Source organism: Chrysochloris asiatica, unplaced genomic scaffold (genome assembly GCF_000296735.1).
Source record: "Chrysochloris asiatica unplaced genomic scaffold, ChrAsi1.0 scaffold00384, whole genome shotgun sequence".
NCBI classification, from domain to species: Eukaryota; Metazoa; Chordata; class Mammalia; order Afrosoricida; family Chrysochloridae; genus Chrysochloris; species Chrysochloris asiatica.
Window position 1 is genome coordinate 595,019 of NW_006408902.1, and position 25,576 is coordinate 620,594.

The following is a 25,576-nucleotide window of genomic DNA, read 5'->3' on the forward strand; positions in this document are numbered from 1 at the left end:
CTACACCTTGTGGACAGGGGACCCATTCTTTTGCTACACCTTGTGGATACCCACTTCTGCCATCTTTTCTTAGTATTCATTTCCTCAGGGATGTGTTCAGTTTAGTGCAAGGTATACTGCAGTGGGGTCTGAAATGAAGCTAAAATGTCATCACCTGATCTCAGGGTCTCATGGTTAAATGTCTTGCAGACACCACTGCAAGAATAACTTACCTGAGGTTTCTCGGGCTGCTGGCAGCAGGACTGGCATCCCAAACCAGCTCATTTCCCACTCTATCTCCCAACAAATACGAGCAGTTTAAGCAGACGGCCACATGAGACAACAAGGGAGACCCCGGTTTGGCGTCATAAGAAAGCTTTTGCAAACCGGATGTATATGTGTTAGGAACAGAACTGCCTCAGAACACTTCACTTGATGGCCACCCCACAAAGCTTCAGAAGCCAGGTTGGGACAAGTGTGGCAGAATTGGTGACCCAGTGGTCACCAGGCTGACAAGGGCTGAGAACACCACTGACCAGCCGAGCATCGTGAGGGCATCATGGCATCTTAAAGCGAGTAGTCCAATTCGTTTTCTAAGGTTAGTGGCACAGAAGGAAATCCAGCTACTCATCATAGTGTATTTAACACTAGATTCCCAATGCCCAGAGTACTAATCAAGGAACCTTTAAGAAATACTATACCAGATCTTAGAGATTAGCATGGCACCATAGGATAAGCATTTGACCTCAAGGTCAGTTTGAACTTTAAGGTCGGCAGTTCAAACTCATCAGTCGCTCCTCAGAAACCCTATACAGGGTCACTTTGAGTTGGAACTGACCCGACAGCACACAACAGTAACTACAACGTAACCATAGGTTAGGTATTCTACACCTGGAAAATAAACAGCGGAACACCAGTAGGGTAAGTCCAAACTCCTGAGACTATTTGAATCAAATCCAGTGTAAATTTTGAAAATGTACACACGCCCATTCAGACAAAATTTATACACAGTCCCAGAATTGTGGACACTACCAAGACCAAGAAAAAATTCTCGGGAAAAAAATGTAGCGTTTTAGGCAGAAGGACAAAGCAACTATTCAAAATTAAATTGAACAAGATTTGACTTCCTTAAATGCTCTAACATGGCTCTTAATTCTTATACTTGCCTCAAAAAGGGCTTGGGTTGGTAGGACTTTCACACACTGAAGAGTTCTTTTAAACTCTGAATATTCAAAATATTGAGTGGATCTATTTTTATTTAAGTTGAAAGTATATTATGGATATTATATATCCATCTATGCACGCTTAGAGTCCTGGTGTAGCGCTGTGGGCTAATGCGCTGGGCTGCAAAGTTATTTGAGCCACAAGGTTTGTGGTTCAAGCTCATCAGCTGCTCCTTGGAAAACCTATACAGGGTTGCTATGGGTCGGAAACGACTCGACAGCGCTTAACAACAACAACAATGCACACTTAAGCACTTTTTTTTTTCTGGAATCCACTTGTTTTACTAAGTGTTAATAATGCATTTTGGTCAACATTTATACATAATATAAGTATTAACATTAATATTATTCATTTTATTTTTATGCATTTTTATTTTTACATCTTCTCAGGGAGTACATAGAAAAATATTGCTCTTACTTTGTGACCGAAAGTTTCTGTTTTTGTTTTGGAGTAAAATTTGTGATAAAGGACTTAAAAATGTTTGTTCCCTGTGACCTACTCTAAAAGACTGTGGAAATGATCCAAGATATAAGCAGAGGAATGTGTTTATCATGTTATGCTTTACAGTTAAGAGTAACAGAAGCAACATACATACTAAAGAAAACCAGCAACCTAGATACGTAAAATCAATCACTGCACAATGTATGTTGTTGTTGTTAAGTGCCATTGAGTCAATTCTGACCCATAACGACCCTGTATAGGGTTTCCAAGGAGCAGCTGGTGAGCTTGAACCACCAATCTTGTAGTTCAAACGACTTTGCAGTCTGACGCATTAGCCACAGCGCCACACCAGGACTCCGTATAATATACAGCATTATATTCATCTAAGGGAGCATTGCTGCTGTCGCTGTTAAGTGCTACTGAGTTGGTTCCGACTCATAGTGACCCAGTATTGGGTCTCCGAGGAGTGACTAGTGAGTTTGCACCGCCAACTTTGTGGCTCAAACTGACCTTGTAGTCCTGTGTTTATCCTACAGTGCCATACCAGAAGTCCTAGGTGTTGTCAAGAGAAAACATTTACAAAATAGTGTTAATTTAGAAAAGTTGGAAAACACTGTTGTAATGTGAAGCTACTTTATTTTTAAAGTACGGGAACACTAGTACTCCTATTAATAGCAACAGCATTAATAATAGCTAATGTTGTTGCTAAGTGGCATCGAGTTGATTTCAACTCATAGCAACCAGGTAAAGGTTTCCAAGGAGCAGCTGGTGGGTTTGAACTGGCGACTTTGTGGTTTGCAGTCCAGTGTTGATCCTATAGCAGCACACCTATTATTATTATTATTATATAATAATAATAATATTATTATTATTAATACACCTGTTTATTAATCTTGTTCTCATTTGGAAATTGGGAATAGTTGTACCTTTGAGTTCTGTGAAAAATGAAGGTGTGATTATATGGAAAGCAATCGTAACAAGATGAATTGCTAGTACTGGTGTACTAACACTGCAAGGTTGGTTTGAAGCACAAGGTTGGCAATTCAAGCTCAACAGTCGCTTCTTGGAAACGCTATACAGGGTACCTATGAGGCAAAACTGACTTGATAGCTCTAACAACAGCAACAATCTCGTTGCTTTACATACAACAACACATTCCATTTTTACAGAACTCTAAGTAGAACTATTCCCACTTGCTTGATGAGGACTCTGTTGTTCCTGTTAAGTGCCATCGAGTCAGTTCCGAATCATAGCGACGCTTAGAAGGTTTCCAAGGAGCAGTTGATGAGTTTGAACTGCTGACGTTGTGGCTGAAATCAACCCTACGATCCAGTGCTTATCCTACAGCACCAAAGCAGGATTCCATAAAGAGGACACCAAGACTTAGAAATTCATGTAAATCAAATGATAGCAAACATGTGAGACATAAATATAATAATACCAGAAATGGTATTATTGATCTGACGGAAGTGAGAAAAAAGCCCACTTCTCATCATCCTTTCTCTGAAGGACATGGCTTTCCACAGTTCCTGTGCCTTTAAGTTCACAAAGATCTGCATTGTTGGGGCAGAAATGTGGAGGGTGATCTTAGTTCAGATCTGACCGGGTTCAGTTTGGTCTCTGACCAAATGTCTTTGGCTAATGAAATGGATCAATGTGACCAAGAATCTGAATCAGGTTGGCACATACACAAACACTTATTATCAACAAGAGGGTATCTGATTTTCAATTGGGGCTTAGGTTTCCTCCCTGGCAGGCACTAGGCTCCTCAATTTGTTTCCAGAGAAAACATTCAGAAAGTCAAATTTCACTCCCTAATGCTAAAAAAGAAAAGGTTTATCAGCTAATATGAATAGGTTTATATTTCCTCCGAATGGAATAGTTCATGCTCCACAAAGTAGGCATTGAAAAGAGGGCAGATGCAAATTTCAAACCCATAAAGGATTATTATATATATATTTTTAACTGAATTTCTAGCATGAATGGACATCTGTGTGTGAGGAGGTGGCATCTGGGTGGACCCAGTGCATCCTGGTGCCAGGAGGGATGGCTGGCCGCCGAGGTCCCTGGGCCTTGCTGTATCCATGGTCCATGATGTAGGTGAGCAGACAGAGGCTGGAAATGCCGCCACAATGGCTTCTCCACCTTCTGAGAACTGAGGCTTGCAGACATTATGCTGACTATAGATACAGGGGGCGTAAGCACCACCTCTCCACCTTGGGTCAAACCTAGCTGCCCAGTCCCAGGCTTCATGAGCAAGAGCAAGCCTCCCAACCTCAATTTTCTCATCTATAAAATGAGAATCAATGATGATTGCCTCACAGGTGAGCTGTGAGAATTAAACAAGGTTAACAAAGAGTTTCCCAAAGACCCAGTGTACAAAGCAGATGGTGCCTGTCAGCATTACCATTTACAACGTAGGAGTGGCATAGCAGGAGACGATACTTCTTACTGTTAAAGACACTAACACTTCTCTCTCTTAGTTTTCGTAGAGAATGACGGTGAGCTCAATGTTGTTGATGCCTCCGTGTATCAATCTTCCACAATTGCTGAGATAGAAAATGATCTTCTCCAGGCGTGCATGAGCTCCAACTGAACATGGCCTCAGAAGCTAGCACTTTAGGTTAGCCAATTAGGGAGTCCCCTCAGGACCTAGAGCAGCTTCCAGGGTGCTGCCCGCTATCCTACTTGGTCTCACAGCTCCACAACATCTGCAGACAGCATCTGGATATCTTACCTGGCGGAAACATTGGTGAAGTGCATGTAGGATGATATGACCACTCCTATGCGTCCTTTCCCGCCCTGCAAGAGACAAAACAGGAACTGAGTTGCTCTAGAGTCCCATAGAAGAAGTATAACTAGAACCAGAAAATGCTTACACACTGAAGGAACCCTAAGAAATTTCCTATGGGGGAGAGGGGAGGTGTGTAAAGCAGGGTGAGGAGGGAGTAGTCAGCACCTCATTCCAAAACAACTTCTGCAGCGAGAATGTGCACATGCTCACAGGGCGAAGCTGCCAAGAGCAGGTGTTAACGGGGCACCTGCAGGAGCCCCAAGGGCAGAGAGGCGCAGCTCAGCAGCAGACAGTAATTTTACCATTTCCCAATTAGAGCAAAAGAAACTCCGCCTAGAGCAGCAGCAATTAGCATGACTTAATTAGCCAGGTGAAATGGAAAAGACTATCCAGTGTGAGGCTGGGGATAGGACTGTACAAACTGCTGAAATTGTCCAGAGCAGCACGTGGCAAACCGTCGGTGCCCTGGCAGCACAAGGTTGCTGGTGTGATGAAGGCCACTTCCCCAGACAGGTGGGGAAGTCAGTTATCACAGACCGTCCACAGCCGCAATAGGGCCGTGGGACTCCAGCACTGTAGGCCAGGATTACCCATAGTATGATGATGCCATCGAGAAGTCCCACAACCATATGGCAGAACACCCTCACCCAGATCATGAATTGTTGTGGGCTGATACACTAGACTGCAAAGTTGGTTTGAACCTCAAGCTCACCAGCTGGTAAGAGTCTAATATCTAAAATATAAAGAAAAAAATCACGACAAACAGACATATAGAGCCCAATCAAAAACTGGACAAAGGACATAGACACTTTATCAAAGAGGATATTCAAACAGTCAACAGATACAGGAAAAGACGCTCGTTGTCATTATCCATCAGGGAAATGCAAGGATCAATCAAAATGGAAACAACATTTGTTAAAGGGTCTGTAGAGAAATTGCAACTCCCAACCACTGCTGGTGGGAATACAAAATGGTGTAACTGCTGTGGAAAACAGTCTAGCAATGCCTCCAAAAAACAAGACACAGAGCCGCCATATGGCCCTGCAATTGTACTCCTAGGTATGTGGTGCTGTGAGCTAATGCATCAGACTGCAAAGTTATTTGGACTGCAACGTCAATGGTTCAAGTTCACCAGCTGCTCCGTGGAAACCCTATACAGGTTGCTAAGGGTCGGAATCGACTTGGTGACACTTAACAACACCAACATATCCATAGAGATCAAATAGTGGCACAGACAGACTTAAGCACACCTGTGTTCATCATCTTAGTACTATTCACAATAGCAAAAGGATGGAAACAACCTAAGTGTCCAACAGCAGATGAATGGGTATGTAAAAGGTGATACATACCCATTCACACACACACACACACACACACACACACAAAGTTCCCCAAAAATCTTGGGATATGGATGAACCTAGAGTCCATATGTTGAGCAAAATAAGTCAATCACAAAAACAAAACAAAATTACACATTGTATGATCTCACATTCATGAAATTATATAAACGAGTAAATATACAGAAATTTTTTTAAAAGCCATAAAGCTTGTCAATCTTAATCTAGAATGTCATAAAATCAAACTGGCAGAGTACTAACATGTAAGCTGGTAAATCCATTTGTTAAAGGGAATAGCAGATAGACCTCGTACCTCTGGTAGCATTGAAACTCCAAATGTTTAGTAAACTACATGCACACTGTGACTTCCAACATTTCTTTGTTGTTGTTAAGTGTCGTCAACTCAGTTCTAACTCATAGTAGTAACCTTACATAGAGTTTCAAGAAGCAGCTGGTGAATCTGAACTGCCGACCTTGTGGTTTAAACCGACCTTGAGGTCCAGTTATTACCCTATGGTGCCATACTAGAACATTCCTTTATTCAGTATAAACTTGTTAATTTTTACTTCTTTGAACTGGTTATGACATCTGCCTAGTTCCCTTATTAAATTAAATGTTGTTATGTGCTGTCGAGTCGGTTCCGACCCATAGCGACCCTGTACAGGGTTTCCGAGGGTGTAAATCTTTACGGGAGTAGAATGCCTCATCTTTCTCCCGCGGAGCTGCTGGTAGTTTCGAACCGCTGACCTTAAGGTTCGCAGCCCGATTCGTAACCACTACGCTACCAGAGCTCCTTATTAAATTAAATAAACCTGTAATATTTATTCATTTATTGTTAATTTTATTGTGACTTGAGTGATAGTTTACATGAGCGAACATCAACTTTACATTCATCCTATCATATTTCATTTCATTGCAATGATTACAATCCCCTCCACGCATCATCATTCAAAAGCATTTGCTTCCATTCCCTCCATTTTGTTTCGTTTTTGGGTTTTTTTTTTTTTTTTTTTTGGATGTACACCAAAGCACTCGGGAATATATAACCATTCAAACAACCAAAGGGTACACCCCGCAAGCCTGCCCCTCGGCCTTCTCCCGCCCAGAGACCAGAGTCACCAGCCACTCCATCTCTCCATGTCATCATCTCTGCCTCCATTTCTGGCATCACTGCATCTCTGGATAGGGTCCCGCACGCCACTCTTCTTTCTTGATGGTTCCATGGACTACCATTTGTGGACTGCAAGACCACCCACTCCACTCCTTTTGTTACAAAACGTCTACCTTTACATTTGTAACACTCACAGTCGGTCCTGATATTCACTATTGGATTTTCATTATTCACTACTGAACTACAACAGTCTTATTCCCATCTCCTTTCACCAGCCCTATCCAGACAGGTTGGGTTAAACCACTCAGTGGAGATTCTACCTTCCCCTACATACTCTGGAAATAGATTCCTTCTTGAAATCTTGTAAGATAGTCATTTCTTGCCTTTGTAGCCCCCTGCCCCCCAATTTGGGTAGCCAATGTCTAAGTTACCCATCCCTGTAAACCCTGTGTACTGAAGGGGTGGGAACGATCCTTGCTGTAAAGATCCGTTCCCTCTTTTGAGCTACTAATTCCATTAAGTATAGGTCAAGTTCATCATACTGTAACAGATTACTCTCATTTTCCTCTTCTGTCTTCCTCTAGTCGAATTCTGATCATCCAGCCATTGAAGCCTGGTCAAGTGGGTACTTTCTGCAAGTATGGGTGTTCTTGTGCATCTCCCCTCACTTCATATCAGCTGGATGCTTCACTCTCTGCTCCAGTCCTCTGTGGCCGTGTCTCTGTCCCTGGGCCCAGGAGACCCAAAGTCTCGCCATACTGCTGGCCAAACAGGTCTCAATCCAGGTTGACAGGAGTCTATTGAATGTGGTCGGACTTAGCTCACAGCTTCATTGCTGTTTTTTGTCCACTTCTCCTTATCGGTAGACCAACATGGTCACCAGCAGGTCCACATGCCTGCTTGTGTAGTCCCATTGAGTCTCAGAGTAGAAGGAGGCTTACATTGAAGGGACCTGACTGCTTGCCTTGATGGCTTCGGGGCGAACAACTTGCTTGTTCTTGTAGTAGTCAATCAGACTGCTGGTATTGTTTTGACTTTTCCTGCTAGTCTTTTAAGTTTCTTCTGTTCTTCTAGCAGCTCCAGGCTGATCTGCTTGTCCTTTCAACTGGAAATTTCCCACCTCAGAAGATTCTGGATGGGGATCAGGTTTCCACCTATGCAATGTAAAACCTTCTTCACTGTGCAAGTTCTAGCCCCATTTTAGGTATTCTAATCCGTTATAAACTGAAGACGGACTTACAAGCTTTCTATGGTGATGCTTCTGGCTATTCCTTTCTCTTCCCGACGAGTGTCTATTTTACAATAGTAGGCAAGGTAAACGAAAATTCAAACAGCCAAGCATCTTTTTCCCTCTCTTTTACCCATTCAAACCTGTATCCCAGATCCTTGTTGTTCCAAGGTTGAGCACAGTATCACTATTTACCTCTGATCCACTTAGCCCAAGCAAACCTGCCTAAATGTTCTCCCATCGCCTTATTCTTCCATCCCCCTCCCTCTTCTTGTGTATTGCCCACCCTACCCCCTAGCACCCAAACTATCCAGTGTCTATTCCCTACCTTGTGCTCTATCTTCCCCTCCCTCCACTTGCCCCAACCCCTATACCCGGGTAACCAACAAAGACAATCCCCCCTCCCCCCTTTAAGTATTGGGTACTTTTTTTTCAAGGTTTTACAATAATGGTCCTATGCAGTATTTCTCTTTTTGTGACTAATTTCACTCAGCATAATGTCCTCAAAGTTCAACCATGTTATGCAGTGGCTTGCAGCTTCCTTGTTGTTCTTCAAGGTAGCATAGTATTCCATTGTGTGTATGTACCACAGTTTGTTTACCATTCTTCAGTTGATGGGCACTTTGGCTGCCTCCATCTTTTTGCTATTGTAAATAGTGCTGCTATGAACATTGGTGTGCATATATCTTCTCAGACTGTGGCTCTTTCTTCTTGTGGGTAAATACCAAGTAGAGGAATTGCTGGATCATAAGTCTTGTATCAATCTTTTACATATCGCTTTCCGGTTCTGCTAGTACCATCTGTTGAAGAGACTATCTTCTCCCCATCGGATATACTTAGGCCCTTTGTTGAAAGAAAATCAGTTGGCTCTATGTGAATGGGCTAATTTCTGAATTCTCAATTCTGTTCCATTGATCTATGTATCTTTCACTGTACCAGTACCAAGCTCTTTTGACCACTGTAGCCATATAGTAAATTTTGAAATCAAGGAGTGAGAGGCTTCCATCTTTATTGTTATTCTTAAGGAGTGCTTTGCTAATCTTGGGTGTCTTTCCTTTCTATATATAGAGTTTGTAATTGTTTTTTCCATCTCTTTGAAGAATGTCGTTGCAATTTGGATAAGGACTGCATTATATGTGTAAATTGCTTTGGGCAGTATTGACATTTTCACAATGTTAAGTCTTCCTATCCAGGAGCATGGTATATTCTTCCATTTTTGTAAATCTCTTTTGGTTTCTTGTAGTAGTGTTTTGTAGTTTTCATTGTACAGGTCGTTTGTTTCTCTGGTTACATTTATTCCTAGATATTTCATCCTTTGTGTGGCTATTGTAAATGGTATTGCTTCCCTAATGTCCTTTTCAGTGCTGTCATTATTAGTACAAAGGAATCTAACTGATTTTTGTATGTTGATCTGCCACTTTGCTGCATCTTCCAATGAGGTCTAGTAGCTTTTTTACTGAGTCTTAGGGGATTTCTATGTATAGGATTATATGGCCTGCAAATAGAGAGAGCTTTCACTTCCTCTTTGCCAATTTGGATGCCTTTAATTTCCCTATCTTGCCATACCACTCTGACTGAGACTTCCAGCACATTATTAAATAGGAGTGGTGACAAAAGTTATCCTTGTCTGGTTCCTGTTCACAGAGTGAAGGTTTTCCATTTCTCTTCATTGAGAGTAATGTGGGTTTTGGGTTTTGTATATATGCTCTTAATCATGTTGAGGTATTTCCCTTCAATTTCTACTTTGTGGAGTGTTCTTATTAGGAATGAATGTTGGATTTTGTCAAATGCCTTTTCTGCTTCAATCGATACGATCATGTGGTTCTTTTCCTTTTTCTTATTGGTATGCTGGACTACATTGATTGTTTTTCTAATGCTGAACCATCGCTGCGTCCCTGATATGAACCCCACTTGGTCATGATGTATTTTTAATTTTTTTGATGTGTTGTTGCATTCTGTTGGCTAGGATTTTGTTAAGAATTTTTGCATCTATGTTCATGAGGGTTATTGGTCTACAATTTTCTTTCTTAGTGACATCCTTCCCTGGTTTTGGTATGAGGGTTATACTTAATTCATATAATGTATTAGGAAGTTTTCCATAGTCTTCTATGTTTTGGAATAATTTGAGTAGAATCGGTGCCAGCTCTTCCCTGAACGTTTGGTAGAACTCACCAGTGAAGCCGTCTGGACCTGGACTTCTTTTGGTTGGGAGTTTTTAAAATGACCTGATCAATTTCTTCTTTTGTTATGGGTCTGTTCAAGTTTTTTACCTCATTCTGTGTATGTTTAGGTAGGTCGTGTTTTTCTAAAAATATCCATCTCTTCTAAGTTTTCAGATTTGCTGGAGTACAGCTTTTCATAGTATTATTATTCTTTTTATTTCCTTTGGCTCCATTGTGACATCGCCCATTGACATGACATCGTTAGGACGTGTGGTTCCTGATGCATGTTATTTGTGTCTTCTCCCTCTTTTCTTTGTTAGGTTTACCAATGTTTCGTCAATTTTATTAATCCTTTCAAGGAACCAGCTTCTTGTCCTGTTGATTCTTTCTATAGTTTTTCTGTTTTCTATCTCGTTTATTTCTGCTCTGGTCTTTATCATTTCTTTTCTTTTGGTGACTAGGTTCTTCTGATTCTGTTTCTAATGGTTGTCGATGCTGTGTTAATGTGTTAATTTTGGTTCTTTCTTCTTTTTGGATGTGTGCATTTATCGCAATAAATTGTCTTCTCAGCACCGCTTATGCCGTGTCCCAAAGATTTTGGTCTGCTGTGTTTTCGTTCTTGTTTGTGTCTTGGACCTTTGTGAGTTCCCATTTAATTTTTGTACTACCCAGTCGCTTTTCAGCAGGGTGTTATTCAGTTTCCATATATTTGACTTAATTTCCTTGGTCTTCTTATTGTTGATGTCTAGTTTTATAGCATTGTGGTCTGAAAAGATGCTCCGTAGTATTTTGATATTTGTAAATTTATGGAGGCTTGCTTTGTGACCTGACACATGGTCTATTCTGGAGAATGTTCCATGTACACTGCAAAAGAATGTGTATTGTGCTGTTGTTGGGATGAATGCTCTGTACACATCTATGAGGTCCAGTTGGCTGAGTGTGTTGTTTAGTTCTTCTGTGACTTTGTCAAGTTTCTTTCTGGTTGTTCTATCTCTTTTTGAGAGTGGCATATTAAAATCTCCCACTATAATTGTAGATTTGTCTATTTGTTTCTTCAATTCTACTAGGGTTTGCTTTGTATATCTTGGTGCTCTTTCATTGGGAGCGTAGATATTTATTATAGCTATGTCATCTTGCTCAATTGACCCTTTAATCATGAGCTAGTGTCCTTCTTTATCTCTGATGCTGGTTTTTGCCTTAAAGTTTATTTTATCAGAGATTAGTATTACCACTCCTGCAAGTTTTTATTGAGATTAGCTTGGTATATCTTTTTCCATCCTTTAACTTTTAGTCTGTTTTGTTATTTCTGTGAAAGGTGTGTCTTTGTCAGGTCGCATATTGAAGGGGATTGTTTTCTTATCCATTTTGCCACTCTCTGTCTCTTCACTTTGCATTTAATCCATCAACATTCAGTGTAATTATCGATAGGTATGGATTAACTGCTGTCATTATGTTAATTTTTGTGATGCTATTCGTTCCTTTGTTCTGCATGCTTTCTGGAGTTGCATTCATTTTTGTGTGTGCTATTTCTTGTCAGTTTCTTCTTAGGTTTACTGTTTCTTTGTTTTGCCTGAATCTTCATTTTCATAAGTTGTGAAGTATTAACTTTTTTGAAGTTACTCTATAGTCTACTAACTTTCCCCTCCATTTAAGGCAGTCTATTGTATCCTGAAATCTACCTGATCTCCTCATCACCTGGATCTCTGTTCCTGTATTTTTTCCCTTCTCTGACACTGTTATTATTTTGATCTTTGTTTGCTCTCACAGTTCCTCTGAATTCGTTGTTGTAATTTTGTTCTTTTGTGAACTCTGCTATCTGTCAACTGTGTTCTGGGTGGTTCTGCCACATCTGTCAATCTCTGGTTGTTTTCTGTTCTTGTTGGCTGTCATTCCAAAGAACTCCCTTTAGGAAGTTTTGAAGTGCTGGATTGACTTTGAAAAAATTTCTTAGCTTCTGCTTATCCTGGAATGTTTTGATTGAACCATCGCATTTGATTGACAGTTTTGCTGGGTAGACGATTCTTGGTTGCCAGTTTTTTTTTTTTTTCCTTTCAGGGTTTTATGTATGTCTCCCCATCGCCTTTTTGCCTGCATGGTTCTGCTGAGACGTCAGAGCTTAATCTGATTTATTTGCCTTTGTAAGTAATACTTCTATTTTCTCTGGCTGCTTTTAGGATTCTCCTCATCTTCAATTTTGGAGAGCTTGATTATGATATGTCTTGGTGATTTTCTTTTGGGGGTCTATCCTTCCTGGGATTCGTTCAGCTTCTTGAATGCTTATCTTCTCTTCCTTCAAGATGTGAGGGAAATTTTCTTCCAGAAGATCCTCAACTATCTCCTCTGTGGATTTCTGTGATTCTTCTTGTTCCAAAAAATGCCAATAATTCTTAAGTTATTCCTCTTTAAGTTATCCAACATGAATCTTGATGTTGTTGTTAAGTGCCATGGAATCAGTTCTGACTCATAGCAACCCTGCACAGGGTTTCCGAGGTTCGTAAATCTTTACTGGAGCAGAAAGCCTCATATTTCTCCCACGAAACAGCTGGTAGTTTCGAACTGCTGACCTTGAGGTTACCAGCCCAATTCCTAACCACTACGCTTCCTTAACATGAATCTTAAGACTCTACAGATGCTTTTATCCTTTTTTTCTGTTTGCTCTTCTATCTTAGCAGCATTGAGAGATTTGTCTTTCCAGCTTACTAGTTCTGGCTTCCACCTCTGCAGTTCTATTCCTTTGCCCTTTCAGTGTATTATCCATTTCTGATATTTTGTTATTAATCATCTGGACCTGTTTTTGCAGGTTTTGGATTGTTTTCAATGCTATATTCATTTTGTTTGATTGCTCCTGGAGCAGTTTCCTGACTTCTTCCTTATTTTTCTCCACCCTCTGTAGATTTCCTCCCTGTGCCATGGGAAAACTGTGGGCACAACGCTGGTCCCTTTTGGGGGTGCGCTCCCACCCACCTGAAGGTGACTGGGCTGGAGCAGAGAGGGTGCCATAGGGGAGAGGAGGAAAGAATAGTGCAGAAAGCTGTCACACCTCTTTTTCCAGACACCACTCCAGCTCTAGCACTGTATCAGCCTGGCTGTGGCTCCGCCCTCTGATCCCAACCCAGGCCCAGGGGTCCGCAGGCAGCGGGCTGATGGATTCAGAAATCACCGTGTGTTCCCGCCACAGTCAGATTTCTCCACCGGTGGGTGCGGAAAACGGATGGCCCGCACCTTATATTAGATCCAAAGCTCTGGAACTACTCTGGGAAAGCACCTTTTCTGTTGTTTATTGTTGTTGTTTTGTGCCTCTGCTGAGGAGCCTCCCCTACCCCTCTCTGCTTCTCCTACCCCCAAACCAGAAGTCAATATTTATTTATTTTTAAAGAAAAAAAATTATGACAGAATAAATCTAGATCACAATTTCAATAAACCAAAAGTCATACCAGGGAGCATCAAAAAGTTTGTGAAAAACTGGAATTCAAAGTAATGGAAAATTTCCATGAACTATTTGAAGCCCCCTCATATATGTATTTTACCCATGAGTATTCTCCACTGAGAAGAAAGCCTTCTAGGTTTCCCATGCAAGCATGCTGTGATAGTTAAGCTTTTGTGTCCACTTGACGGGGCCAGTATTGCCAGTGGTTTGGCAGATGAGATGTGGCTATCCGCAGGGAGAGATCTAATGCAATGCTGTTAACCTTATGATGGTTGGCTATTAGCAGGGGTAATTAACTCTAAGATGATTGGCTATGAACTGCCAATTAATTGAAAGGACATTTCTTAGGGATGCGGAATGTTTCCAATATAATGGACACTCAGGCAATGCTGCTAGATTTGTGCTGGGTTTGGATGTGACTTGTCCTGCAAGCTCCACTTCTTTGGATTTGAGACAGTGGCCTGCTTAATTATCTGCCTGCTGGACCTGCCTATCAGACCCACCTGCCTGTCTGCCAATCTTGGTTCATCTTACCTAGACTTGGGACACTTCCACATCTACAATTGTCATAAGACATATAACATAAAGCCTTTGAAGGTAAATACTGATATTCATGGTTATTAATCGTATAGCTACTGGTATTATGCTTTATAAAGTTTTTTTTCCCCTTCCCTTATTTTAATACAAGTCAGAACCAGTGCTGACCTTTACCCCTACCATCTCAATCCATCACTGTTTTTAAGGTGTGACTGACCCGAATCATGGTATTTTCAATAATCTCATATGCATATGAAAGTTGGACAACGCATAAAGAAGACTGTAAAATAATTGACGTATTTGAGTCACGGTGTTGGAAGAAGGCATTAAAAGTACCATGGACTCCAAAAGAACAAACCAATCTGTGTTGGAAGAAGTACAGCCAGAAAGCTCCTTGAAGCCAGGAAGGCCAGATTTTGAACATATTATCAGGAGGGACCAGTCCCTTGAGAACTACATCATGCTTGGTAAAGTGGGAAGGTCAGTGAAAAAGAGGAAAACCCTAATGAGATGTCCTGGCACAGTGGCAGCAGCAATGGGCTCAAGTGTACCAACGATTGTGAGGTTGGCACAGGACTGCGGAGGGTTTCATTCTGCTACACGTAAGGTTACTATGAGTCAGTGCCAACTAAGTGGCACCTCACAACAACAACCATGGAGTCTTGGGAATCCTCAGTGGCAGTGAGGTTACTTTAGTCCTGGACAGGGTGCAGTGGCGGTTCAGAGGTAGAAACCACATCTTCCATGTTAGAGACCTAAGTTTAATTCCAGGTTTACATGTGACTATGATACAGAAGTGTTTCAGCAGAGCTTCTAGACTAAGGAGTAGGAAGAAAGGTCTGGTATTCTACTTCAGAAAATCAACCAGTGAAGCCCTATGAATCATTAGGGGTCTATCTCACGAGGACAACGCAGGATTGGACAGTATTTCCTTCCACTGTGCGTGGGGTAGCCGTGAGTCAGGGGCTGACTCGATGGCAGCTAACAACAAAGGCATAGATGTGACGTCGGTTAACACAAGCAACATTCTTTTGGATTTGCACAGTTTTCACCAAACATCAGAGAATTCCTGGATCATGCAATTTGCCATCTGTATTCTTCAGCATCCACTCAAAACAAAAGTCTAGTGGGAATGAAACCTTTCCAAAGAACTGGATAATTACTGAATCAATGATTCTTGGTGGATGGTGGGGCAGGTGGGGGACATAACAAACCAGCAAAAACAGTATCCTTGTATCAAAGAAGAGAGTGAGGGAAATTGACAGTGGTGATGTCTGCACAACACAGTGACTAGAACGAAGGTTCCAGGACTGTGCAATTCAAAATGGTTAAAGTGACAAACACTTTGTCATATAGTTGTTGTTAAGTGCCATCGAGTTGGCTCCGATTCATAGCGACCCTGTATAGAGTTTCCAAGCATCAGTTGGTGGGTTTGAATCTGGTGAGTTTGAACCACTGGCCTTTTGGTTAACAATCCAATGCTTATCCTACAGCGCCATCTCAGGACTACATATAGTTTCCCACAATAAAAAAAGAGAGAGGGACTGGAGGAACATTCCTGTACTGGCCTCTCCATTTGTTACTACTCAAACCAAGACAGACCCAACAAGCTTAGCAATTTCTGGCTAACCACAAACCACAGTGTTAAAGGAAATGCAAAGCACATGGATTTTGTCCATTGTCAATACTCCACCCCCAGCCCACTGTTTATCAGAAAAAGCTTTATTTGTGATAAACTTCTGCCAATGTAAACATCAGGCATTTTACATTTAAAGACTTATCATTCACAGTTATGTTGCTTAAATGTTTCAAAAATGCTTTACATGACACCAGAAGAGCACAAGTGATAAGCAAATTATTTTTAATAAATTTTAACATGTGCCTAGTTCCATCAGTAAGATTTATCCAGAGAATCAAGAGTTGCTTAGGGGTAAGAAGCACTTTAGAAATCTCTCTATGGTCATTTGTTTTTATCACCATATGCTTTAAATAATATTACAATTTATCTCATAAAAATTGAAGTAAAACAGAATGAATGGTTCAGTTGCATGCTTACGTAACTCTGGAGCGCACCAGCATTATCAGAAAAACAAACTACTGGGTCCCATCTAGCTCCAGTAGATCCGTGATCAGATCCTGGAAACTGCATTACTTACAAGTATAAGGTGATGCTATTCCTGTGGCTACACTGTAAGAACCAATGGGTTAGGGAACAATGCTTGGTAATAGCTTGTTTTGTGATCTTAGGGAACAATGATCCATTCATCATATAAAAATATCTAAGGTCAAGCTTGATGAAAATCATACAGTGAGCTTTAATGGATCAGAATTCTTTCTAAAATGTCTTCCCCATTCCAAGTTTGCACTAAAATACATATTTGAGGGGAAATTCCTTAAAATAACGTAATACTTTTGAAAGTCAGGCATCTGTTTTGCTGTGCACATTCTCAACAACAGTAACAAAACAAATCACTGATTTTTAAAAAATTAAATTCTGTAATTGAACTGAATTCGAAAATTGATTTTTGTGTAGCTTTTGAATATTAAAAGACTATCTAATTAAAATTCTTCATGACAGGAAAGTCAACATTTCTAGATGTTTTTGGTGGTCACCGAATGTGGTACCGAATGTTGGAAACAGTGAACTTCCCTTGAAAGAATTGTGCCCCCAACCTACTGGCAAACTTCTTGTCAAATCATCTTATCACATGCTGCACGAAGTCAAGGTGCGTGTGTGATTACAACCTCTCCTTTATAGCAAAAGTATCTTACAGGAGGGTCAAGACTCAATTCCTTGCCCCTTAGCATAATTTATCCTCAGTTCAAATCACAGCAAAACTCATAGGCTTCAAGTCAATTGCGCCTCATAGTAACGCTACAGGAGAGAGCAGAACCCTGCGCCGTACAGTTTTCCGAGACTGTAAATCTTGATGAGAGAAGAAAGTCGCATCTTTTTCTCATGACTCTCAATTAAGAGTTGAGAAACCAGGATCAAGACTGGAGCTCTTGTTATTAAGAGGCAAAAATCAATTTGAAAGCAGTTGAGAAACCTGAAACTTAAAAAGGCCAGGAGGAGGAGGAGATAGGTGGTCCCCAGAACAAATATGCCAGCCGTACAAGGGGCCTGGACCCTGGTGAGCAAAGCAGGCTGCTCAGACTGCAGTAATCAAGATAGTCCTGGGCTATTCCTCGAAAACACACAAGTAACTTCTCCTGCGGGCTGGTGCAGTTTCTGAAAGATGACAACATCCCATATTCACACGTCGATCCATTGTAGCTGTTGTTAAGTGCCATCAAGTTGTTATTCACTGTAATTTGGAGGGTACAGAAAATCTGATGCGAGTATTGTAAAACTGCCTTTTTCTTTCTTTCTTTTTAAAAAGGGGATTTTCCTCATTAAGGGACAAAGGAAGAAAAAAGTATGGCAAAAGGAAGGGAGGAAAAACGGGTGGGAAGAGAGAAAGACACTCATTCCCCACAGCACCATTCAGTAGTTGAAAATGTCCATTTAGGAATTATAATCCTAGAAACTCTAAAGTCCAACTCTGGGAGGTCTGAGCTTCTTTTTTAAGAACACATATGAAACCTAACCACAGACACACAGTGAGCAAGTCACACAGTTGAAAGTGAGATTGAACACGATTCATGAACAGTTTGTGTGACCAGCATCCGTCTTTATCCCACACCCTTCACAACCTCCAGGGAGACCCTCCGTTTGCTCACCCGACAGTGGATAACCACCACGTGCTGGGGGTCACTGTTGAGCCACGACTCCTGGGCTTTGCATATGGTGCACATCTTATCAAGAGGCGGAGCATGCATGTCTGGCCAGCCCACGTCCATTGTCTGCAACAAGAAAGTGCATTCTTAGTCTCCACTTTCTGATGGGTCTTTTTGCGTCACTGCATTTCATTTGCTAGTCAAAAATGATGCTGCATGTTCCTTTTCTAAAACCTATCGAGAACTGTGACCAGGTTCCTGTACTAGAGAGAAAAATTCAAAGTAAATAAAACATCTCTCCAAGGGTCTTATCTACTCTTGAGCAGCTAGAATAACAATTGCAGATAGTCCTTTTAGGATTAGAAACTGGTGCAATATGGTAGTGGGAGGGGAGATGGGGAGCCCGAGATCTGGCAGGACCTGAATTAGAAGTTCTTGGCCTAAGCTGGGGGCAAAATTCCTCTGTTCAAACTGAAATCGAAGTTTGGGAAAGTGCAGTAAGTTATTTGCCCTTACTCTGTAAATAATGTTTTAGAGGCAAAGGACTCGCTCACACACACTTGGGAGACAGTAAAATTCCTCAAAAGAGATAACTGTGCCCGTGGAAGAGGAAACACTTTCAAATCTTAACTATAGTGCAGTGCATTAACAAAGAAGACACTAATCAGAGGATAAATAATACAATGAGGCTACACACAAAAATAGCAACTCTTTAGAAGTCATGAAAAATAGGTCTAGTTCTAAAAACATACTACAGCAAGCTAGGACTTTTACTTTCTTTCATTTTTACTCATGGGGGTAGGAGACATAGGGCTGTTGGATTAGAAAAGCCAACAGAAATAATGTAACTCTAATTTAACATTTCAGAAAACTGTCAGGAAGAAGGAAAACTCACGAATTCCTACCACCACTCATAAGCAACCACCAGTGCATTTTAACGAATCCTTTTATGTTTTTTAATGTGTATTTAACACAGATGAGATGATATTATACATAAATTCATTTTACTTTTGTTAACGACTTTAAGAGGCAATTTACTATTACAGTAAATACAAAATATTACAGTATATACATAACTTGTACATTTGCATTCTTAAAAATATTCCCACATTTTTTGCTGTTGGAAATTACACCGGTAGGAAGAGTAGATGTGACTATAAAGAGTGACCTTTGTGATGATGGCAGTCCTGTAACCTGACGATGGTGGTAGTTATATATACAAGGGTGAGTCAAAAATTATCCACACTCTGGCTATAGAATGTACTTGAATCCACTTTTATAAAAGACAAATACAACATTTTTTTCCCCACTGTTCATGGTTTAGTTGGTGTATTAGTTGGTATGACAAATAGTTACAATGTTTAGATGTAGATCTTTTTACATTACATGGCAATGCATACTACTCTGATAAACACAGTACACAAAATAAGATCTTTCAGGACAATTATGCACAAGACACACAATCTTGGGTTTACACATTGGAACCCAGAATATGATTGGAAAACACATTGGGCTAGGCATACTGAGTGTTGACATACCACACAGTAACCACATTCTTCTGGTCTGAAGGGCAGTGGCAGGATGGCACCATTGGCAGTGGTGTCTCCGAGGTGGTGGAACTATTGTATACTAACCAAGTTACAACTACACGAGGTTAAGTATTACCCACCATCAGGAGCCAGCTATAGGGTTTATGGACCGTTCCTGTGTCTGACTTTAGGAAAACAGGTGTTCTTCCTGGGTCATAACTTTACTGCTTTAATCACAGATCAGATAAAAAGGACAACATGCACAACCCCTCAACTAAAATCCCTTCGCAGCCTGAACGGTGAAGTGGTATGGCAGACTTTAACGCAGACTTTAAACCGGCAGCTCTTTCTGGATGCCCCACGGTGTATCTGCGCTCTTCTTTAGACGGGCCTCTTCCTCAGGAGTCAGCGCCACCTTCAAAACATCTGAGATCCCATTCTATCCCAAGATTCAAGGAACACTAAAGAAGACGTCATCTTTAATCCCATAGAGTCCCATAATCATGATGGAAATTCGATGTACCCACCTAAGATTCTTCATTATGCTTTCTGCCAAGTCTGCCACAGAGAGTCCAATGGCCCAGGAGGTATAGTAGTCTTTCACTTTGATCACCTCATAAGCACTGTCGATCACCTGTTTGTGAACCTTGTTCCACTGTTCCTTATCTGCAGATTTTTCAGGGAGACACCAGCAATGTTCACACCACTCCACACAGGCACATTAGAGTCTCCATGCTCTCCAAGGACCCACCCGGGCCAGCTTAGTGGGTGAACTCCCAACCTCTCTCCCATTAGGAAAAGGAATCCAGATTGCAACCACTACCAATAACACGCTTTTTGGGAAAGCCATTTATATTCCAAGCAACATAGGTAAGGATAGCCACTGGATTAGAAACAGCAAGCGACTTGCAGTTTGGGCTGCATTTCACCACATTTGTTGTTGTTAGGTGCCGTGGAGTCGGTTCCGACTCATGTAGACCCTGTACAGGGTTTCCGAGGCTGTAAATCTTTACGGGAGCAGAAAGCCTCATCTTTCTCCGGCGGAACAGCTGGTAGTTTCGAACTGCTGACCTTGTGGTTCACAGCCCGATTTGTAACCACATTAGGCATGATGAATTCAAAGATGTTCACGTTACGCTGGACCAAATTAAGACGGCTTTTTCCTTTCTGCTGATGTGCTACAGCTGTGATAATGACCAGCTTGGAATCTGCAGTGACATTACAATCTTTACCAGAGGCAATTTCTGGTGTTCGAAGGAAAAGGCTGCCATGTTGAAGATCATCATGTCTCCCTTCAGTTTGTCTTTCATGACATCAACAAGAGCAAGTTCATGTGCCAAGTCCTTCCTTAAGATGCTGATGGCCATGCCATGCCAACAGCACCAACCTCAACAACTGTAATCGTATTCTGGGGGGACTGTTCTTCCTCAAGAAGAGTCTGAATCCGCTGATCCTTGAGAGCTGCCATGCTGGTTTTGGAAAAGGAGGGAATTGGGAGTGCACATCGGGCAGGTGGGCAGCGGCGATGAGCAGCGGTAAAATCTGGATCCTGCAGCAACAGCTCCGAGACTCTCAGCCGGGAGCGGGAGGGGCCTTCAAAAACAATATTTTTTGACATAATCCCCTTGTTTTTCAATATACTTTGTCCATCTGTCAGCAGGCTTTCGTATTATTCCCTTATTTAAAAAATGTTTAGGGCTGAGCTGCGAGCTATGAATATACTGCTGTCTTCACTTCTTCATCAGAGGTGAATCTTCATACTCAAAGGGCTGCTTTCAAGGGACCAAACAGGTGAAAGTCCGATGGAGCAAGACCAGGACTATAGGGAGGACACTTTAACACCTCCAAATGAAGTTTTTGCAGAGTATCAACAAAGCGAGACCACACCGCCCTTGGATAACAGGCCTCTGTGTTAAATCCAAACTTTAGGCTTCAATTCTTCAGCGAGCATCTCACTACAAAGAGCACTGTTGATTGTTGAACCTTTTTCCTGACAGTGTTCCAATGCCCTTGAGAATATCAGAAAACTGGAAATGTAAATTTCCAGCTTACACGATTGACTTACGAGCTTTTGTTGGTCTGCGTTTGAAGATGTTTCCATTCCATACTCTGCCGTTTACTCTCAGGCTCCTAGTGATGAATCCATATCTCACCACTAGTAACAATTAAAAATGTCTTTTTTTTTACTTTCCTTCGAGTATTGGTCCAAACTTTGTTTGCAGATGTCCAAACATACGCTTCTGTTTACGCTCTTCTGTGGGTTGTTTCGGTACCTATCTTACACAAACTTCTTGAAACTCAAGTCCGTCGTGGATTGTTTCATAGGCAAAGCCATGGCTGATCTACCACCTAATCCACTGTTACTCATCTATTTGACATGAATCATTTCATGTGCACACTCAGTGTGGTCATCGGTCATGGACAGGCATTATTGATGTAACTGGAGTGCAGATAATTTTTGACTCACCCTCATGTATCTACCCATTGGATGAAATGGCAGAAAACGCCCCCTTATCCCCACCCCCACACACACCAGTGCATGCAAAACTAGTGAAATGTGAATGAGATCTGTGGACTGTGCCAAACTCAATTTCCTGGTGGTGATATTGTATTATTAGTTATGTCAAAATTTAAATAAAAAATGGATATGAAAACTTCCTAATAGTTACTATCAAGTCATAAGATCTAGAGCAGACTATTTTTCCATGAGCAAGGTAAGCATTGTCTACATGATAAAACTCAGAAAATGATGTAATAAAATTCATACCTTAGGATTAAGCTTTGTAAGTTCATATCTCTTTTCAGAAAGGTTTAATACCTACAAAAGGAAAAAAGAAAAATTTAAGGCAAAAAGTGGTTTCTCTCACAGATTGAAAGAGAGAATAAATTGCAGTTTTCATTCTGTTTGGCGAACATCATAAAGTGACAGTAAGCCATAGAACAAAAAATATGAAAGTATGATGTACCAAATTCTCAGGGACTTGCTTTGCCTCTACAACACACACGGATTGTTGTTGTTGTTGTTATGTGCCGTGGAGTCGGTTCTGACCCATAGCGACCCTGTACAGGGTTTCCGAGGCTGGAAATCTTTACGGGAGCAGAAAGCCTCATCTTTCTCCCGTGGAACAGCTGGTAGTTTTGAACTGCTGACCTTGTGGTTCGCAGCCCGATCCGTAACCACTAAGCTACCAGAGCTCCTTAGAACACACAAGCATACTCAGGAGGAAAAGAGGTACAGTGTGGGAGAGGACTACCTACGCAGGTGGTTCTACAGTGTTCGAACCAGCTGTCATTAAGTCAGTTCTGATTCATAGCAACCCCATATATGCCAGAATGGAACTGTATTCCATTGGGTTTTCAGTAGCTAATTTTTTGAAAGTAAATCACTATGGCTTGCTTCTGAGGTATCTCTGGGTATACACAAACCTTCAACCTTTTAGTTTGCAGATCAATGCATTAATAATTTATATCTCCCAGTGATTCCATTCTACAGTGTGCCAGCAGACCCATACTGAAAAACTATCAGCAAGAGCTGTGTTTCTTATATTTATAACCAACCAAGAACCACTTTCTAGCTTAATTGAAAAAGTAGATATGTTTGTTTGTTGGTGGTGGTGGTGTTAAGTGCTTTCAAGTAGGTTTTGCCTTTGTGCAGGGTTGCCATGGAGTGGCTGGTATAGAAAGTTAATAAATACTCAAGTAAAGCAAAACCCATAATGTTCATGCAACAAAGGCCTTATGAATCCACTAAAGGCATGGCTCTCCTTACTTCAGCAACAGGATGCCAGAGGAGTGCTGGGACAGTGCTTTGTCCAAAGTCACCCAGTCAGGTAGGATTTCTGCCCACTCTGGAGCCCATGTTGATTTTTATCCCTAGCATAGTTGCCCTTTGGCCTATTAAACACAAATTTATTTCAGGTCCGTTAGCATTAATTGAGGTATGACACACAGAACCCTTCCTCAAAGACTCTAGCCCATTAGGGAGTGATAAGATGTGTCACAATGGAATGATATTTGGAGAATCTCCTCCTACACACACACACACACACACACACACACACGCTTAATTGTCTGAGAATGCAACTCATAAAGTTAGAGCCTTTTCAGATGGATGAGGAAAACCACAGATCAATTTGTTCTAGGATTCTTAATCAACAGTCAGTACAAGACATGCCAATGTTTCAGATATTTCAAAACGTTCCTTGTTCCAAAACAATAAGGAACCACTCTAGCCTAGCCGTTTTGCAGAGAGGTAGGAGGATGTTCTGATCCCAATTGGGCCCCTCCCAGTATCAATGGGCCAATAGCTCAAGGCCCCAGTCTGCAGGGTATCGGTCCCTACAATGAAGTAGTGTGTTAGGATTAGGAGAGGGGGATGAAGCTGGAAAGGGGAGGTTGGAACATGCTAATAAACCTGCAGGAGGCCTCAGAAGAGATGCCAACAAAAGAAACCTTGTGCTGAAAGAAGAGCAGTTATCTGTGGTGTGTGATTGTGCGACAGGGGTCCAGATATCGTATTGCTTACAAGAGTCTAGCGATTGCCAGGTCATCATGAAGACAGACAGACAGGTCCTCAGTGCAGCCACAAGCTCTGAGGAGTAATAACCCGTGCCTACCCGGGGGCTGTCCTAGGGGCCTACAAAGGTGGGATCAGAAGCACCCTCAACTCCATCAGGACCCTCTCTCCACAAGTTCCCCAGGACACAGTTCCCAGAGGCCAGGCCCATCCATCTGCAGAATAAGACTAATGTAGACGGTATCTCCTTGTTCGCTGATGGTGAGGATTAGCTCCAAAGAGGGTAAAGAGGCCTTTTAGGGCAGCTGAGAGGTTGTACTTCAAAGGAGCTATGATAATATTGGTAGAAGGAAGAAGAGTTAACAGACTCTACATAGACTAGCAACAGGGGGACTAGTAAAAAAAGGGGGTAAACTGAACACGGAGAATCAGGGAGAGGCTGTTCTTTCACATTTTCCCCCTTTTGGGCTTCTTACAATTTTCACACTTAAGTTTGCAAAACCAGCTCTGTACATGTGTCCTGGGTATCCCCAGGTTACTTAGGCACCCACGCTGTTGGCTTTGGAATTGATTTTTCAGGAGGAGAGGGAGAGTTACTTTTGATACCATAAATGCCGTATCTACACCTTGGGTGCTGCTGGAGACAGCAATGTCCCAAAAGAATCTCCAGGCAACAAGAGGCCTGAACTGGCTGGTAATGGCTGCATACATATAAGACTGGGGCAGTAGTCATCCTGATGTAGACTATTAATGGAAACGTCCACCTATCCCTGAGGTAGGGCAGACAGTGGCCACAGCATAGATCAGTGTTTCCTACTTTATAAAACAGGGACCTCAGAGGACTTGCCTTTCTCATCATGCCATGGAGAGCAAGTGAGGCTGTAATTATATAGGGCATGCAAGAACTTTGTACACCACAAATGTGTAAATGTTGGTGCCAACTACAGTGCCCAAACTGTCCCCTTCTCAGAGCTGCCATGCTCACACACCCTGGTACCCAGGGGTCCCAGCACTCACCAGATAGTTGTCGCCGTGCTTGGACTTGAGCATGCATGTGACTTCCTGCAGGTTATGGAGATAAGACTCCTCAGAGCTGCTGGCAGGGAAGGAGACAGCGATGATGCGCTCTGTGATATACGTGAGGTCCAGCTCATAGCCGTCCTCCATCATGGAGATCAGGGCAGCGGGCCTAGGAGAGAGGAGGTGAACTTGTCAGGAAACAGGGACAAAGAAACAGAGTGAGCACTCGGGGGGGCTGGGCTGTCATGCAAGCAAACAGAGAGGGAATTGAACTATGGGTATGTTTTCTGGGCAATTTTCTAATCACAGGATGGCCAAGTACAGTCTGCATCAGGACAACTACTGCCCCACTCTTGTATGATCCAAGGATCAAGGCACAGTCTGAAGAGGGGAAATAGTAATAAGATACTTGACTGCCTCACAAATCTTGGTTTCCCTTGCCTACTACTGTAAAACAGACACTTGAATGGGATAGAAAGGTATGTTGGGAAACATGATTACAGAAAGCTTGTAAGCACATCTTCAGCCTATAACTGATTGGAATACCTAAA

The 25,576-nt window shown here is 41.8% G+C and overlaps 1 protein-coding gene and 1 pseudogene across 1 annotated transcript in view; both read right to left on the reverse strand.

The window, feature by feature from the left end:
* The window catches only part of TNS3 (tensin 3), a 312,789-nt gene extending 287,617 nt beyond the window's left edge, over positions 1-25,172 (reverse strand). Inside the window, exons 1-4 of the mRNA XM_006876503.1 lie at positions 25,023-25,172; positions 22,257-22,307; positions 17,964-18,086; positions 4,382-4,446 (exon numbers count right to left, since the gene is read on the reverse strand). Of these exons, the coding sequence (XP_006876565.1) occupies positions 4,382-4,446; positions 17,964-18,086; positions 22,257-22,307; positions 25,023-25,172 (389 nt within the window). The remainder of the gene's footprint in view (positions 1-4,381; positions 4,447-17,963; positions 18,087-22,256; positions 22,308-25,022) is intronic.
* Positions 19,821-20,957, reverse strand: LOC102820245 (annotated as a pseudogene).
* Positions 25,173-25,576: the final 404 nt, after the last annotated feature.